The sequence below is a fragment of the Biomphalaria glabrata genome, chromosome 11, assembly GCF_947242115.1.
Source record: "Biomphalaria glabrata chromosome 11, xgBioGlab47.1, whole genome shotgun sequence".
NCBI lineage: Eukaryota > Metazoa > Mollusca > Gastropoda > Planorbidae > Biomphalaria > Biomphalaria glabrata.
In genome coordinates, this window is record NC_074721.1 from 35,173,350 (window position 1) to 35,192,603 (window position 19,254).

At 37.6% G+C, this 19,254-nt stretch overlaps 2 protein-coding genes across 2 annotated transcripts; one reads left to right on the top strand and one right to left on the bottom strand.

Annotated features, from left to right (window-relative positions):
- Positions 1-23: 23 nt before the first annotated feature.
- On the top strand, positions 24-10,276 carry LOC129921811 (uncharacterized). The gene is made up of 3 exons (XM_056004780.1): positions 24-1,973; positions 6,889-6,945; positions 8,658-10,276. Exons 2-3 carry the CDS (start codon positions 6,891-6,893, stop codon positions 10,253-10,255), a joined length of 1,653 nt encoding a protein of 550 aa, XP_055860755.1. The 5' UTR covers positions 24-1,973; positions 6,889-6,890; the 3' UTR covers positions 10,256-10,276.
- A 590-nt stretch (positions 10,277-10,866) lies between these two features.
- Positions 10,867-13,569, bottom strand: LOC106067935 (macrophage mannose receptor 1-like). Its single transcript, XM_056005015.1, has 2 exons — positions 13,421-13,569; positions 10,867-11,722 (listed from the first exon to the last, which is right to left on the bottom strand). Exons 1-2 carry the CDS (start codon positions 13,485-13,487, stop codon positions 10,887-10,889), a joined length of 903 nt encoding a protein of 300 aa, XP_055860990.1. The 5' UTR covers positions 13,488-13,569; the 3' UTR covers positions 10,867-10,886.
- Positions 13,570-19,254: the final 5,685 nt, after the last annotated feature.

Sequence of the window (19,254 nt, forward strand, 5' to 3'; positions counted from 1 at the left end):
TACATTTCAAGGGTATTATTTATATAAGAAGTATAATGCGGATGGCTGCCTGGTCGTGCGGTTTGCGCGCTGGACTGTCGTTCGGATATATGGACGGTCGAGGGTTTAAACCCTGCCGCTCCCATCCCCCGTCGTCCTGCGGCAGGTTTGGACTAGGAAGTAAACTTTCTTCAACTCTGAAGGAAAATCCGAAACATGTAAAACAAACAAAAATGCACATAAATGACTGCGTGGGCGTGTGAAACTCTTTATGGATTGTCGCAATTATCGTCCCGAGTTCGAACGCCCGCCGAATTACATTCACTGCCGACCTTTGGAGGGGGGAGTCTTGTCTGAAGAAACGTCCGAAACTTATAAAACAAACCAAACAAAGCAAAACAAATCGGTAAAGGCTTTTAAGTTAAATGCATATGTGAGGTTTCGATAAAAGGTTGGGGTTTTTTTAATCAGTAAAATGTAAATATAAAAAAAATATGAAATATTATTATCTAACTACTATTACCAAACTGTATCAGCTAGTATTTAACCCTTAAATGCCTGGGGCTGCAGAACGGCAACATCGTATTTCTTGCCTACAAAACATTAAAGAGACTACAGATAAGCTGAAGCATGGAGTTGTACTGCTACGTAGTTAAAGAAACTACACATCAAATTATGCAAGATGTTGTACTGCTTCATAGAACGTTGATTACGTGTGTCCAATTAGCACTCTGATAGCAGACAGGAAACCTATTCTTTTCGATCAAAAAGTAGGATCAGGAAGCGCATTTTTTTCGTCAATGTTAGAAAGTATTTTATATATATATATACTAGCCGGATGTGACCCGAGGCCATCTACTGGTTTGAATTTACATCTATGTTAAACATGGAGAATGTACTCTTCACATTTTTTACATTTTGCCACGAAAATAAAAGTAAAGTATGAAAATGGGTTTACCCGTTCACCTGACATAATCATATCAAATATAAAATACTGTGAAAACGGGTTTACCCAACTTTTTAAGATGTTTAGTTTTTTAATATAGATACAATTAGGTACTATTGTCTATTTTCGGGGGCTCTCTGGTAGTGGTAGGGACATTAAAAATTCACTACGGTCTTCGCCATAATCTAATGAACATCATTGCCAAGTTTTATCAAGAATGGTCAAACGGTTTTGATTTCTATGCGGGACTTTCAACATTCTTGTCACTTGTGATGTTTTGTGTGTGTATTTTTTTCCTTTCAGCCAGTCTCTTAAATGATCATTGAAATGAGCTAGCACCAAAGAAAAGAACTACCATTCAAGAAATGAACTCAAATCCGAGAAAAGTATCTAACTTCAGAGATAGAACTAACAACCGATAAGTGAATTGACAGCCAAGTAAAGATTAAACACAGAGGATACAACTAAGAACCGAGAAAAGAAATAAATCCCGAGAAAAATAATTTCTTTTTTTTAAATCTTATATAATACAGGCGTAACTTCAAAAAAGAAGATGATTACGTCCTACGCATCATGCATGCATGCATGCATACATACATACATACATACATACATACATACATACATACATTCATACATACATACATACATACATACATACATACATTTTTAAAACGTTAAATTGTTTAAAAGAGAGGACTATTAAAATTAAGATTATCTGTGTTAATCTTTTCGTTCATGATAATTAGAGATCGTAACTCTACAAAGCCATTGGTTTTCCTGGCTATAATATTGATTCAAATCAGTGATGCAAAACCTATAGCAACATATGCAATACGATAGTGTTATCGTTGTATGTCATTTCTTTTTTTTTATGATTTCACAAGTCGTAAAATGAAAAGTGTGATTTCTAATTATATTCCGTGTAAGTAATTTAACGTTGTATTGCTAGATATCTAAATGGTACAAGTTACAGTACGCATGGTATCTAAGAGTTGACGTTGACATTCTATTTGTTTACATACTTTATTTTCGCATTTTAATTAAGGTAAATGAATGTTTTTTAGTTCGATTCGATTCGCCAATATATAACACGCATATTTTAATTAACTATAAGGCATGATGGCTCTGCGTTTCTTAAAATCTTAAGCTATGCATTTAGTTATGTATCGATGTATTGAGTTAATTTGAGTGAGCTAACGCCGGGCCATACCAGCATCTGATTTGTCGGGTCCTGAGCAAGAGGTTTATATGTACCTGACTGACGTCATTATCGCAGTTATAGTCCAATTGGTTCAGAGTGTATATGTTTGTTTGTGAAATGTTTTTACAGTTAACATAGGCGGCCTTCATAATGTAAGCAAATGATTCGTTTTATCATGTGAAGATACGCAAATATGTAGAACAAGACAATGGTTAAACAAAAATATTACAACTCGTTATAAGTTGATGATCTATTAGCATAAGTAAAAAAGGAAAATTAATCTCGTAATACAATTAATGGTATTTCTTAAAAGTTGAAGATGATTTACTTCCTGGTTCAAACCTCCCACAGGACGACGGGGGCAGGGCTTGAACCCTGGACCATCGATAAGTCCAAACGACCAGGCAGACATCCTACATTGACCTGTACGCGAATGGAAATACTTTAAAATGATTAAAACTAAGTGTATTTTTTACTGATAAAATTAGAAAAAACAAAAAAGATTTCAAATGTAGTGATGGCGTGATAGCTGAGTGATAAAACCCAAGTACCTATGTACCAATGAGCAGGGCCGGCCTTAGGCATAGGCAAACTAGGCAACAGCAAATAGGAGGGAGCCTAGCACAGGACTCAAAAGACATTTTTTTAGAAAACAAAATTGCGAAAATTGGATCAAATCTCAAATATAGCAGAACTATGTGTCTCTTCTATGTCTGCTCGCCTAGCTCTACTATAATCCAAGGTTTATTTATGAATATTTAGAACTCTAGTTTAGAGTACATGCAAGAACTATGTAATCAGTTAAGTACACTTAAAGGAACAAATAAAAATGAAGTTTTTTGGATTATAGGTGATTTCAACCTACTTGATATAAATTGGAAAACACTAACCATAGATTAACATCAAAACCTTAAGGACATAAATGAGCTCTTCGTAGAAACTTTACACAACCGAAGTATAGATCAAATCATTAAAAAACCAACGAGATTAAACAACACATTAGATCTCTTCTTAATTAACAGACCTGGATTAGTAGTAGATTATGATATTATCCCTGGTCTATCAGACCATGATTTCATTAAAATACACAGTTAAATGGAATAAATAAAGATATAAATGCAACCAAACATAACCACAGCAAGTTGCATTATACTTTCAACAAACATTCTTATCAGAAAAAGACCTCAACCAACTAGTCGATGACCTCTGGAATTTCATTTAAAACTTTATAGAAAATCATATAATAACTAAATACACATTAAACAAAATAAATAAATGCTGGTTTAATAATAGATTAAAGAAGCTTTGTAAACAGAAGGAAAACCTATATAGAAAATTCAAAGAAACTAAAGCAGAACGAGTTTATAAAAAGTATGTAACAATTAAACACCTTACCCAAAAAGTTAAGCAGACAGCTGCAGAGTGAATATATAAACAATGTAATATCTTAAGATAACAACAAAATGCTATGGTAATACATTAAGTCTAGGAAAATGGAAACAACAGGCATAGCGCCATTAAAAGGAGAAGATAACTTAACACATAATGATAATGAAACTAAAGCTAACATCCTAAATAAATACTTTGCATCAGCATTCTCAGCCCCAGGAGACAAAGACATATTACTTAATTTGAACCAAATAGACAACATAGAAGATATAGAAGTACAAGAAAAGGGAATCCAAAAACTATTAGTCAACATCAAATCGAATAAAGCATCTAGACCGGATGGTTTTCCAGCTAGATTAATAAAGAAATAAGCAATGAGTTAGCACCAGTGTTCAAAATACTTTTTCAGGCATCTCTTAACCAGGGCAGAGTACCAAGGGACTGTAAAGAAGCTAATGTAAACCCCTTTTTAAAAGAGGAAAAAAATCTGACCCAGGAAACTACACACCACTATCACTTACCAGCATCACATGTAAAATCCTAGAACACATAGTATGAAGTGGTATTATAAACCACTATGACAAACATAATGTCCTTAATCCATACCAACATTGCTTTAGGAAATATAGATCATGTGAAACACAACTAAAAGGACTAATTGATGATTTTTCAAAAGGTTTAGATGATAGTGAGGAAATAGATGCTATCTTACTAGATTTGTCCAAAGCTTTTGACAAAGTTCACCACCATAGTTTGCTTAGAAAATTAAAATATTTCGGCATTAATGGTCCATTGCATCAGTGGATTAAAGATTTTCTGATAGGGAGAGATCAAACTGTAATAATAAATGGCTCTAAATCAACACCAATAACAGTAAACTCAGGTGTACCTCAAGGAACAGTCTTGGGTCCACTACTTTTTTTAATTTACATAAATGATTTACAAATTGCATTAGTTCAGGAACAAAAGTCAGATTATTTGCAGACGATTGCATAAAATATAGAACAATGAAAACAACACAAGACACAGATATTTTACAAATAGAATTAGATGAATTACAGAAATGGGAATCAAATTGAAGAATGTCTTTCCACCCATAAAAATGTCAGTTATTAAGAGTAACAAAAAAAAAAACTAAAACAAATTAATTCCACTTATCTTATTCGTGGTAAACAAGTAACATAGACTGAAAACGCAAAATACCTAGGAGTTATAAAACTGTCATGGAATCCCCAAATTGATGAAACTATCAAAAAATCAAAAAAAGTATTAGGGTTTAGTAAAAGAAATTTCTATAAATCAAATAACAACATAGAACTAAAATGTTATTTAACTTTGCTTAGGCCTATAGTAGAATATGCATTCTCTGTTTGGGACCCCTTATTTCAAGAAAACATTAAGAAACTGGAACAGACACAAATAGAGCAGTGAGATTCATAACAAACGAATATTCACATTTGACTAGAGTAACACCTTTAGTAAAATCACTAAATTTAGAAAGCCTTCAGGACAGAAGACTCAAAAGTAAAGTAGCAATTATACATAAAACACTGAACCATAATCTTCAAATACAAAAATAAAATTTAATAAAATACTCAGAAAGACACAAAGATAATAGCGTATACTTCGTTCCATATGCTAGGATTAATTTGTACAAGTGCTCCTTCTTCCCTAGTGCCATTAGAGCATGGAATGGGTTGCCTGAGCTAGCCAGGAAAACCAGTGACTTGGCAGAATTTAGGTCATTGGTCAATATACTTGACTAAATGCATGACGCGTAGGACCTAATTATCTTCTTTTTGTTGAAGTAACGTCTGTATTATATAAGATATAAGATAAGACTACATATCTTAGAAGACCATTGTCTCTTTTGGTAAAATGTCAAAACGTCATCTTTAGTCCGGTGATCATGAATTTTCCATGAAGCAAATCTTATTCGGATAATTTTGGTTAAGCTGAATTAATGACATCTATACAAATATGTTTAATGATGTTGAATTGGTGTAACATTTGATGAACAACACTGAAATTGTGCTATATGCTCTAATTTTTTATTTAGATTTAGATACTGAACGTATTTTCATCCATTGCGTATTTTTCTGATTATTATTTTTTATTTTTTTATTTCATATGGAGCCACCCAATTCACTTTGCTTAGGGCCTCCAATTACATTGAGTCGGCCCTGCATTGAGTCTTAAGTTTCTAATGCCGATGGACTGATTGAGTTTTGGAAATTCAGGACGTCTGAACGTTCATTAGCTCCCTTTTCATATTTAAAAGAATAATAGAACAGACAGAATCTGAATAATACTCATTTCATTGTAATGGTCAGGCTACTGGAAGACAGCATCTAGAGACATAGGTTACTGGAAGACAGCAGCAAGAGACATAGGTTACTGGAAGACAGCAGCAAGAGACATAGGTTACTGGAAGACAGCAGCAAGAGACATAGGTTACTGGAAGACAGCAGCAAGAGGCATAGGCTACTGGAAGACAACATCTAGAGACATAGGTTACTGGAAGACAGCAACAAGAGACAGAGGCTACAGGAAGACAGCACTAACTGACAGATACTAAAACAAGAGATAGAGCCTTGCTTTGCCTAGCTGAAAGAACTGGCTCAAAGCTCTTTAAATCACCAGACAGTTTTTTTTACAGAAGAATAGCAAAAAAGAAAAAATAGAAAGAAACTTCGATCGTCACATCCATCAGCTACTGTAGTTAGCCTAGGTTGTAGCCTAGGCTGTAGCCGGGGACGGTACCTGTAAGGGAAACATCAACAATAAGGGTGGCTCCCACTTAAATGTGCAGTGGCTGTTCCTATAAAATCTTCTTATCTTATCTTATATAATACAGACGTTACTTCAAAATAGAAGCATGTATGTAATGGTCATATTTAACAGTACCATTAATAAAATCATGCCACTCTTCCATGCCTTTATCTCCTACAAATATTTGCCTAAAAATGATTCAGAAACTGCTTGTAAAGTTTGCTAAGGAAAGAATTAGAGCTAAGACTTCTACGAGGACTCTATAATAAATGGGACATAATCGACATAAGAACAGGAAATCCGGAACACAATCTTTCTTAACTCCCTTGAGGCTTACAAATCCATAGTTGGTCCCAATCAGTGAACATTGGCGGCCTTCTTTTTGTAAGCATGTGATTCGCTTTTCAGAGTAAGAAATGCAGAACGTAGAACAAGACAAAGATGTTTTTTATTTAACTCGCTATAAGTTGATGATTTATTTGCATAAGAGAAAAATGATAACAACCATTTACAGATCCAAACAGCCAGTAGTAGTCTAATTTTACAATCATTGCTATTCTTGTCTGATTTAAATATGGTTGCTTTACTTTTGTTTCAGAAATGACTTGGAAATTTATAATGATGTATTCAGTAATGTTATTGATGTTCAAGACAGGTAATTATCAAAATCAATCGTCACAATTTTATAGATTTACCTTTGTCTGCTTCTATTTACAAATATCAATAAATGCCGATGTAGACATAGTAGAGACACGGCTGTTTTACTGCTGCGCTGGGCAGGGTACCTATCCCATATGGAGGATGCCCTGGAAACAATCTAAAGACCAGCTCATGCATCACAAGAATATTACATTAGACAGGCCTATAGCCCTAGACCGTTCAAAAGAGCCTTTAAGTCGACCGTCGACAGACAACGATTTGCGTTGGATGTTGCAAAATATGCATATCATATCTAGGTCAGTGTAAGCAGTTAAAATACTGCACTTCTTAATCCTTGGACTTCAAGACAAGCTTTGCTGTTTTATTACTATTCATTGTTCAATTGATTGATAAACATTATTATTAAGAATACATGCAATGAACTGTATGTATAATTAATTAGATTAGGCTAGTAATTCGTATTCTTTTCTACTTTGTATATTTGTATACGGACCAAAAAAAATAAATTGTTAATAGTTGCTCGTACCTCGTTATCGATATAGAGCTATTATGTCATCGCCAAGTCTTTGGAAGGTATTTCTGTGCCTTGGAATGTAGCCAGTGAGCGCGGATTGACCGGCTACAGCCTAGGCTAATAACTACAGTAGCTGATGGATGTGACGATAGAAGTTTCTATTTTTTTGTTATTCTTCTGTAAAAAAAAAACTGGCTGGTTCCTTTACAGAGCTTTGAGCCAGTTCTTTCAGCTAGGCAAAGCAAGGCTCTATGTCTTGTTTTAGTATCTGTCCCTTGCTGCTGTCTTCCAGTAGCCTCTGACTCTTGCTGCTGTCTTCCAGTAGCCTCTGACTCTTGCTGCTGTCTTCCAGTAGCCTCTGTCTCTAGCTGCTGTCTTCCAGTAGCCTCTTTCTATTGCTGCCGTCTTCCTCTAGCCTCTGTCTCCTACTGCTGTCTTTCAGTAGCCTCTGTCTTTTGCTGCTGTCTTCCAGTAGCCTCTGTCTCTAGCTGCTGTCTTCCAGTAGCCTATGTCTCTTGCTGCTGTCTTCCAGTAGCCTCTTTCTCTTGCTGCTGTCTTCCTCTAGCCTCTGTCTCCTACTGCTGTCTTTCAGTAGCCTCTGTCTTTTGCTGCTGTCTTCCAGTAGCCTCTGTCTCTTGCTACTGTCTTCCAGTAGCCCATGTCTCTTGCTGCTGTCTTCCAGTAGCCTCTTTCTCTTGCTGCTGTCTTCCTCTAGCCTCTGTCTCCTACTGCTGTCTTTCAGTAGCCTCTGTCTTTTGCTGCTGTCTTCCAGTAGCCTCTGTTTCTTGCTTCTGTCTTCCAGTTGCCTCTTTCTCTTGCTGCTGTCTTCCAGTATACTCTGTCTCTTGCTGCTGTCTTCCAGTAGCCTATGTCTCTTATCTTTAGAATTCCTATACCTTCATTCATTTTATGCAATCTTCAAGAAGCCTCTGCCATTTGGTGCAAATGCCCAGGAGTTTCTGACTTGCAGTCTTTCAAGAGCTATGTCTTTAGCTGCAGTCCTTCAAGAGCTCTGTCACTATCTGCAGTCTTCTGGGAGTCGCATTCAGTATCAAAAGCATTCAAAGACATTTAACTGTATGAGTAGATAAATCTTATAGTATGTGTATGCACTCATATAATATACATTATTTATATTGGAACTGCAGTTAATTGTATCTTAACAAAATAAAATTAAATAAAATATTTTACAGGAAACTTTCAGCGCCTAGTAGTGGAACCAATGAATATACAACCAGGAGTCACAGAGAGTTTAAGTGTCAACTGTTCTCTGGCTTTAACAAAAATGTCCGGATTTCTGTCTTTAGCGAATCTTACTCTGTATAAAGCCATAGAAGACTCTCAATATATTCAAATTTGTTCACTAGCTTCAGGAAATGTTATTGAAGATACCAACGCAGGGGACGGTACCTGTAAAGGAAACATCAACAATAAAGGTGGCTCCTACTTAAATGTGCAGTGGCTGTTCCCAAACCTGCATATGTCTGGTCAATATAAGTGTCAAGCTGTTGGATTAAGTCTTTCTTGGAAAGAGGTCACGCTGACATCTACAGCAACAGTGTCCGGAAGTGAACTTTCTTTGGCTACTTTGAGCGAACAACTGAGATTTGTTCAGATTGAAAATGCCGTGTTCCAAATGAACATTGTTAAGGAAAATTTGGCTACCAAAGAATTATTTTGGAAAAATTTAGAACAAAATATTAGCCTTTTAGCTGCTAATCAAAACAAGGACACTGAATTACTGCAGCTGAACCTAAGTCAGCATATGACAAGTATGACGCAGCAAATGACAAGTATGACGCAGCAAATGACAAGTATGACGCAGCAAATGACAAGTATGACGCAGCAAATGACAAGTATGACGCAGCAAATGTCAAGTATGACGCAGCAAATGTCAAGTATGACGCAGCAAATGTCAAGTATGACGCAGCAAATGTCAAGTATGACGCAGCAAATGACAAGTATGACGCAGCAAATGTCAAGTATGACGCAGCAAATGACAAGTATGACGCAGCAAATGACAAGTATGACGCAGCAAATGACAAGTATGACGCAGCAAATGACAAGTATGACGCAGCAAATGTCAAGTATGACGCAGCAAATGTCAAGTATGACGCAGCAAATGTCAAGTATGACGCAGCAAATGTCAAGTATGACGCAGCAAATGACAAGTATGACGCAGCAAATGTCAAGTATGACGCAGCAAATGACAAGTATGACGCAGCAAATGACAAGTATGACGCAGCAAATGACAAGTATGACGCAGCAAATGACAAGTATGACGCAGCAAATGACAAGTATGACGCAGCAAATGACAAGTATGACGCAGCAAATTCAGATAGTTCAAGAAAACTTGGCTAATTCTTTGGAGATGTTATTTTATAAATCCCCTGTTTTTGAAGGTAGACGCTACTATCTGGCTAAACAACTAGCCTCATTTAGCTCGACCTCAGCTCAGGCAACCTGCCATCTGTATGGAGGCTATCTCGCAGAAATTGACAAGGAAAATGAGTTCCACTTTGTCAGAGCTTTCTTGAATAACTACAAACAGTTTATTTGCGTATCTATATCTGGAAGTGATGAGGACATTGAAGGACATTGGGTCAATCTGCGCAATAATACATTCCTTACATATTTACAATGGAATGCTAATGAGCCTGATGGTGGTAGAGATCAAAACTGTCTAAGTATATGCAGAGATTACAACTGGTTAATGGGGTCAACTTTTTGTTTTTTTGTTTATGATTTTAAAAACCAAAAATCTTATCTATGCGAGATCCCAGAACTGTGAATGTTATATTAAAAGACTTTCAGCATTTTCACATAGTTTGTACTTTACTTGTTAACTTTGTAATGATATATCTTACAATATAAAGCACAGAGGTAGGCGTATGTATGTAAGTATGTATGTATGTATGTATGTATGTATGTATGTATGTATGTATGTATGTATGTATGTATGTATGTATATATGTCCCCAATAAACATCAAAACCGTTTAACCAATCTTGATAAAACTTGGCATAAAAGTTGCTTAGTTTATGTTTAATGTCCCTCCCACACCCCGAGGGCTCTAAAAATAGGCAAACAAAATACATAATTGTATTTTCAATTTAAAAAAGAAACTTTTTAACTAATCGGGTAAACCCGTTTTTATAGTAATTTATATTGGATATGATTATGTCGGTTGAACGGTATATTTTCACACTCTACTTTTATTTTCGTGGCGAAATTTTTAAAAAATGTGAAGAGAGCATTCTTCAAGTTGGACATCGATCTAATTTCAATCAGTAGATCCGTAATACCCAAACTAAGGCCCACAGGCCGCGGGTCATATCCGAGTCCAAAATATTTCCATGATCAAGGGAAGATGTAATGCCTTCAAAATGAGTGTACAAACACGTTATATTATTTCCGGTCCTTTTATTTCAAATCCATTTCTATCTCACATAAGAATTTGACGCCCACTTTCTCTTCACTACAGGGAATATCGTTCATTAATATCCCATTAGCTGGCCAGAAAGCCAACGCCATGCAATCCTCATTGCCGACATTGTTAGGTTCACCGTTATGCCATTTGAAAAACTCTACCGGGGAACCACTATGCTGGAACACCCAAGAGGACTCGACTGCAGCGTCAGTGCCTCCGATTAAGACAGAATAGCCTTTCATGAAATACTGAATAAAGTCCAAAATCGCGCCGAATTCTTCCTCAGAGTTTATTTCCGCCAAATACCCTCCAAAATTTTCGCAGTACTGTATGGCTTCTTGACTGGTGAACCCGCTAAGTCTGGACAACAGGTACTTGTGATTTTCAAAAGTCTGGGAAACAGTGAGCATAAGCGGCAGCATTAGATTGGAAACGGTGCCGCCCTTGGCGCTGCTGACGAGGGACGTGGTACTGCTGATGAAGAATGTCTCGCCTCTTGCATTTTTGGCGAAGACCACACACCGGAACGCTGTTTCAGCAGTGAATGTATTTCTGTTGAATTGAACGAACAGGTAGGACACGCCGTTCTTCTTCACCCTTCCGACCCCTTCTAATGTCAAACCTTTATCACTTTGAAAGACGTTCACTTGTTTGTCTTGACTGACCCTGGCCAGACGAACGACACCAGACGTGTATATGTCTATCGATACCACGCTGCTAATATTCGCTGCGGGGCAGGGCGCTACAATCTGACAGGCAAGGAAGCTCCTTGTGGCGGGAACACCCCCAGTGCTGAGTAGTGCACCGCTTTCAAAATCAAAGCACTGCCCTGAAATATAAAAACATTTACCGTATAAATTATTGTCCCATGATGGGTATCCATATTTTTGACAACACTTTTGTTAATAGTGTATTCAATCGTTATAGATGGCCTGACTACTGACCTGCATCGTCACAACCCGTGGGCAGGTCTGTTCGATGTGCCAACAAGCTATTGGTCCAACTTGCCCACAGGATGTGACGATGCATGTGAGGTTAGTGTTGAGGCCTTCTATAACGATTGGCCTCGATTCAATCAATTTAGTTTTGTCCATTGGAGATGTTCATACATGGCGGGAAAAACTATAAATAGCTAGATTTTTGGTGTATCCGGTGTACAAAATACAGGAAGTGTCGACCAGCTTTTGTTTATTTAAAATTTCTTTTTTTTTTACACTTTTTAGCACTGCAGATGCAGGAGCCGATTATGTTTAGGCAGCTACACCAAATGTTGCCTGAAACGCCGCTGATTCCAAACTTTATCGGCAGCGACTGTTCCTTTGGACACATCAGCCTGAATGGGCGACATAGTTGCGATCAGAACAAACGCTCAGGCTTCAGTCTCATTTTTATGACCTCAACCAAAGTCGGTTTGTGATTGAAGCATACCATAGGTTAGAACAGGAATGAGGACTATTTTTTTGCCTGTTATAAATATCATCACAAAGCTTTATCAACTATTCTGACCGTCTGTCTGGCTGTTTGTCAGATACATGAACACGTTATTTCTCACTCTTGGATTCAATAGAAGCTTTTCTCAATTAGTTATTGTCGAAAACAACAAATAAATCAATAAACAAAATAGTTAATTAAATAGTCATAATTAAGTAAATTTGTTTGATGTTGAAAAGGGGAAAACATAAGTACAATATTGAGATATTTATCTGTACACGACGTGGAGTTATGTCCCTTAGATAAGCTTCTTTTTTTAAAAGTGTTTTTTGTTACAAAATACAAAATATGGTACTTTAGAAATACTGCAGAGCTCTACTTAAGAGCGTTCAATTTAAAACACTATCAGTACATCACAAATTGAATTATTTTTTGTTTACAGTTTATAAAGTAAGAGAATCACAAGGACAAAATTAGAATCTCTCAATAAAATTTAGCACTGACAACACAGAAAGGCAGAATGATTAGAATGGCATAATATATCCCCCTTTTTACTAAACATGTCATCTAATTATATAACGAGATCCAGGGTAATGCTTCTCATCCTCAACGTGGCGCCTGGGTGGAAGCCGTCGTTAGATGAGACGATAAGTTCAAGAGGGAAGCAGAATAGTAAACCTCTTTGGGGTGATGTGGTACAGAGATGTAATTTGGGGGAGTTGCCCTGGTGTGCTCGGTCTTTGGCCTTGCTTTGGAAATGAGCCATTGGTAATAGGAATGTAACAAGTTTACATCTGTTTGGATTTTTCCCAGTCAGAACAGTATTTTTGTTAAGAGAAGCAGATGGAAGCGAGCTCCCATGTCCCAGAGTTCCTGAAGTTCTTGATTCAACTTTTACGACAATTACAAAGAAGAAGAATGTACCACAATATTATGATAGTAGAATTTACAATATGGTTGTCACGTATTTCGACGTTGCTTTCAAGAGTTAATCAAAAAATGATAACATTAACATACAGATATAATTTTATTGTTCATTTATTTTTTGTAATTAATTGATAAATCAGATCAAAAAATTAAAGTAAATAACTCTTACCCTGGCAATGAATTGGTTTTACAAGACCTAGAAAGAAAAGGTTTAGAATGTAGTGAAATTTCAGCATGTTTTCTGTTTTGTCTACTACATTAGTATCAACAAAGTAAAAACCTTTACTACTAGGACCTAGTAGACTTATTTAGAAAGTACAGCAATGATTCCCTGAATAGATATTTGAGACTCTAAAGTCGAGCTTTATAAACAAAAGGTAGATATTGTTTTCAACATGTTTATTTAAGATGTTGGGTTGAACTTTAGTTTTCACAAGCAATGGTTTACGCCACACACACACAAAATATGTGTGAGGTAAGTTATTATAAATAATAATGATTTTAAGTTTATTTTTTCTTTAAAATATTCCTTCTATTTAACGCAACTTTCATGCTTATAGTTATCTCAGTGCGCTAGGATCCACTCGCTTTTGTGAAACAGTTTGGGGGGGGGGGGTAGTATTTGGGAGTAAGATTCTGCGCTGGCTTTGGGCGCTAAGCATACGACAACTCTGCCCCCTTGTAAGGTAGCCAAGCCATAGCCCAGAGGTTTGGCCTCTCAGCCCCACATCCCAGTTCAAGAAGTATTATTTCAGTATATAAACTTCTTGGAAGCGTGGCGGCTGAGCTGTAGAGCACCTGGATTCCGAACCGAGGTCCCGGGTTCGAATCCTAGTGAAGACTGGAATTTCGAATTTCGGGATCTTTGGGCGCCTCTGAGTACCCCCAACTCTAATGGGTATTTAGCATTAGTTGAGGAAAGTAAAAGCAGTTGGTCGTTGTGCTGGCCACATGACACCCTCATTAACTATGGGCTATAGAAACAGATGTCCTATACATCACCTGCCTTTGGACCCCATGATCTGAAAGGGGAACTTTAATTTCTTCTATATTGTATATCAGTTTGGCACTGACGAATAAACTTTGGACTGATAAAAGTCTGAATTCTGATTTTTTTTATACTAACATTTATATCCCATCTACTTGTGATAGTTGAAGGTTTTGTTCCGAAAACTTGAGACCCTTTTACCTTTAGCTGTAAAAATCTATGCTTTAATTACACATTCTCTGAGCTTAATTCATTATCTGGTGTTTCAAATTAATTTGAAAAAGACTCCTTCTCCTAATCGAAGTGCACATTGATTGGTGTGTTTAAGTCACGTGGTATGTTGATATGTTATAGAGCTCGTCAAGCTGTTGTTGTTGTTTTTTTTACAACTCTGTCTGTCTGTCTGTCTGTTAGAAAGATTGTTCACGTTATTTCTCCCACCCCCAATCTTGGATCAAGCTGAAATTTTGCACCATTGTTTCCTTTAACATGCCAACACAAGAATCAATAAAAAAAAATTAACAAATTTGTTAATTAACTATTTGTAATTCATTATTTTATTTGGTATCTCCAACAAGTGAAAGAAATTTTACTTGACTGATAAGGTGGTATACGTCCCATTTGTTCCCTCTATTGTTAGTAGATATAAATGTTTGAAAATAACTATAAATAACTATAGAACTTACTTACATAAGCATCTCCCTGGCACAGTGGTTACCGTATTACATTGAGGAGACCTTAGCCCTAGAGTTCGAATTCAGGTCGCTCACTTTTTTTCAAATATATAAATACATTTAAAAAGTGATCGCCCAGATACCCCCTTATTTCTCCCTCCTACCCCTTTCCAAATGGTCCAGACAAGTGATTTGATTATAGTGTATTGAGAAAGCTAAAAGCGTGAAAGCCAAACTAAAACAATTGCTAAAATATTTCTTATTTCTAATCGCACAGATTTATTGTTCTTAGTCTAGATCTATTACAAATTTAATTATACCACTGGTTCAAACTAATTGATACAAGTAGGCTTAATATAAGATTTGTTTCTTTTAAAGTATCTTTAGATATAATTCTCTTCTTCCCTAATCAGGTCAGACGAGAAGTAAATGGGAAGATCACTCTCTTATTTCTGCGGATAGTCACCCCACGAAAAAAAACAAGAAGGGGGGGGGAGAACACGTTTTCACAGCTCGCTACGGATGGCTGCATGCTGGACTGTCAAACCCTGCCCGCTCCCATCCCATGCGGGAGGTTTTGACTAGGAAGTAAACTATCGTCAACTCTGAAGGAACATCCGAAACATGTAAAAGATTTTACAAACACTAAATAGCAGGGCCGGACTTAAGCATTGTGGATCCCTATTCGAAACGGATTTCGCGGGGCCATGTTTGGGTAGGGAAGCGGACAATAAGTCAAATTTAAGAGTTTGTATTAGAAAATAAATTCGTCTATGCATTTTATTCAATCTTTACTACGTACAGAATTACTTTACGAGCCTTGCGTGTAGCAAGGTCATACAGTATATCATAATAATTCTGTTTCCCACATAGATCCCGCTCAATAGCAAGAATTACCAAATGTTTCAATCTATCTTTGAGAATTGTTGACATCAAGTAATTCTTCATTACTTTGAGGTGCTAGAAGCTTCTTTCATCTGATTACACAATTACGGCTAACGTAATTGCCGTTTTTATTAATAGCGCGTAGGAATGACTTTTTCCATATTGAATGACAATTTTTTTCTATGTTTTTCCGTATATTTTAAGGACTTTTTCGTATATTTTGCAATTTCGGGAGATTTCCAGGAGTTCCTGGTAAATTGAAAGGAGGGCGCGGGAAATCTGTTTTAAGTTATAAAATGGTTTAATTTAATAATTTATACACCTTGAATTAGCGCGGGTTCCATGAAAGTGCGGATCCTTCGGTTACATAGGTTGCAGTGGCCTGAGGCCGGCCTTGCAAGATAGCGGCGTATGCTATGCCGCCGGTCGACTAGTTTTGTGTATTTTGCTTGAATAATAAATGCAGTTAAATTGAATGATAATCATGTTGATTATTTGCTACTCTTTTACCAAAGATGAAGTCCATTAAGCGATGCTAAAGGGCTGAAGCGGCTGCTATCCACGTGAAACTTTGTGAACACTGAGAATGATTTCTCGCTGAGGACAGACGTGAACTAGTGACTCTTCACTACATAAGTCCACAGGCTTTCAAACTGAATTATTTCTTGTCTCATAAATTAAAATAATATGTAGTATAGAGTTTCACGGATAGCTGACACTGGTCAGGGCCTCATAGTAAGACACTAGCTGACACTGGTCATGGCCTCATAGTAAGACACTAGCTGACACAGAAGTCAGGGCCTCAAAGTAAGACACTAGCTAACACAGAAGTCAGGGCCTCAAATAAGACACTAGCTAACACAGAAGTCAAGGCCTCATAGTAAGACACTAGCTAACACAGAAGTCAAGCCTCAAAGTAAGACACTAGCTGAAACAGAAGTCAGTGCCTCAAAGTAAGACACTAGCTGACACAGAAGTCAAGCCTCAAAGTAAGACACTAGCTGACACAGAAGTCAAGCCTCAAAGTAAGACACTAGCTGACACCGAAGTCAGGGCCTCAAAGTAAGACACTAGCTAACACAGAAGTCAGGGCCTCAAAGTAAGACACTAGCTAACACAGAAGTCATGGCCTCATAGTAAGACACTAGCTAACACAGAAGTCATGGCCTCATAGTAAGACACTAGCTAACACAGAAGTCAAGCCTCAAAGTAAGACACTAGCTGACACAGAAGTCAAGCCTCAAAGTAAGACACTAGCTGACACAGAAGTCAAGCCTCAAAGTAAGACACTAGCTAACACAGAAGTCATGGCCTTATAGTAAGACACTAGCTAACACAGAAGTCATGGCCTTATAGTAAGACACTAGCTAACACAGAAGTCAAGCCTCAAAGTAAGACACTAGCTGACACAGAAGTCAAGCCTCAAAGTAAGACACTAGCTGACACAGAAGTCAAGCCTCAAAGTAAGACACTAGCTGACACAGAAGTCAAGCCTCAAAGTAAGACACTAGCTGACACAGAAGTCAGGGCCTCAAAGTAAGACACTAGCTAATACAGAAGTCAGGGCCTCAAAGTAAGACACTAGCTAACACAGAAGTCATGGCCTCATAGTAAGACACTAGCTAACACAGAAGTCAAGCATCAAAGTAAGACACTAGCTAACACAGAAGTCATGGCCTCATAGTAAGACACTAGCTAACACAGAAGTCAAGCCTCAAAGTAAGACACTAGCTAACGCAAAAGTCAAGCCTCAAAGTAAGACACTAGCTAACGCAAAAGTCAAGCCTCAAAGTAATACACTAGCTAACACTGAAGTCAAGCCTCAAAGTAAGACACTAGCTAACGCAGACGTCAAGCCTCAAAGTAAGACACTAGCTGACACAGAAGTCAAGCCTCAAAGTAAGACACTAGCTAACACTGAAGTCAAGCCTCAAAATAAGACACTAGCTGACACAGAAGTCAAGCCTCAAAGTAAGACACTAGCTTACACAGAAGTCAGGGCCTCAAAGTAAGACACTAGCTGACACAGAAGTCAAGCCTCAAAGTAAGACACTAGCTGACACAGAAGTCAAGCCTCAAAGTAAGACACTAGCTGACACAGAAGTCAGGGCCTCAAAGTAAGACACTAGCTAATACAGAAGTCAGGGCCTCAAAGTAAGACACTAGCTAATACAGAAGTCATGGCCTCATAGTAAGACACTAGCTAACACAGAAGTCAAGCATCAAAGTAAGACACTAGCTAACACAGAAGTCATGGCCTCATAGTAAGACACTAGCTAACACAGAAGTCAAGCCTCAAAGTAAGACACTAGCTGACGCAGAAGTCAAGCCTCAAAGTAAGACACTAGCTAACGCAAAAGTCAAGCCTCAAAGTAATACACTAGCTAACACTGAAGTCAAGCCTCAAAGTAAGACACTAGCTAACGCAGACGTCAAGCCTCAAAGTAAGACACTAGCTGACACAGAAGTCAGGGCCTCAAAGTAAGACACTAGCTAACACAGAAGTCAGGGCCTCATAGTAAGACACTAGCTAACACAGAAGTCATGGCCTCATAGTAAGACACTAGCTAACACAGAAGTAAAGCCTCAAAGTAAGACACTAGCTGACACAAAAGTCAAGCCTCAAAGTAAGACACTAGCTGACACAGAAGTCAAGCCTCAAAGTAAGACACTAGCTGACACAGAAGTCAAGCCTCAAAGTAAGACACTAGCTGACACAGAAGTCAGGGCCTCAAAGTAAGACACTAGCTAACACAGAAGTCAAGCCTCAAAGTAAGACACTAGCTAACGCAAAAGTCAAGCCTCAAAGTAATACACTAGCTAACACTGAAGTCAAGCCTCAAAGTAATACACTAGCTAACACTGAAGTCAAGCCTCAAAGTAAGACACTAGCTAACGCAGACGTCAAGCCTCAAAGTAAGACACTAGCTGACACAGAAGTCAAGCCTCAAAGTAAGACACTAGCTAACACTGAAGTCAAGCCTCAAAATAAGACACTAGCTAACACAGAAGTCATGGCCTCATAGTAAGACACTAGCTAACACAGAAGTCAAGCCACAAAGTAAGACACTAGCTGACACAGAAGTCAAGCCTCAAAGTAAGACACTAGCTGACACAGAAGTCAAGCCTCAAAGTAAGACACTAGCTGACACAGAAGTGAAGCCTCAAAGTAAGACACTAGCTGACACAGAAGTCAGGGCCTCAAAGTAAGACACTAGCTAACACAGAAGGCATGGCCTCATAGTAAGACACTAGCTAACACAGAAGTCAAGCCTCAAAGTAAGACACTAGCTAACACAGCAGTCATGGCCTCATAGTAAGACACTAGCTAACACAGAAGTCAAGCCTCAAAGTAAGACACTAGCTGACGCAGAAGTCAAGCCTCAAAGTAAGACACTAGCTAACGCAGAAGTCAAGCCTCAAAGTAAGACACTAGCTAACGCAGAAGTCAAGCCT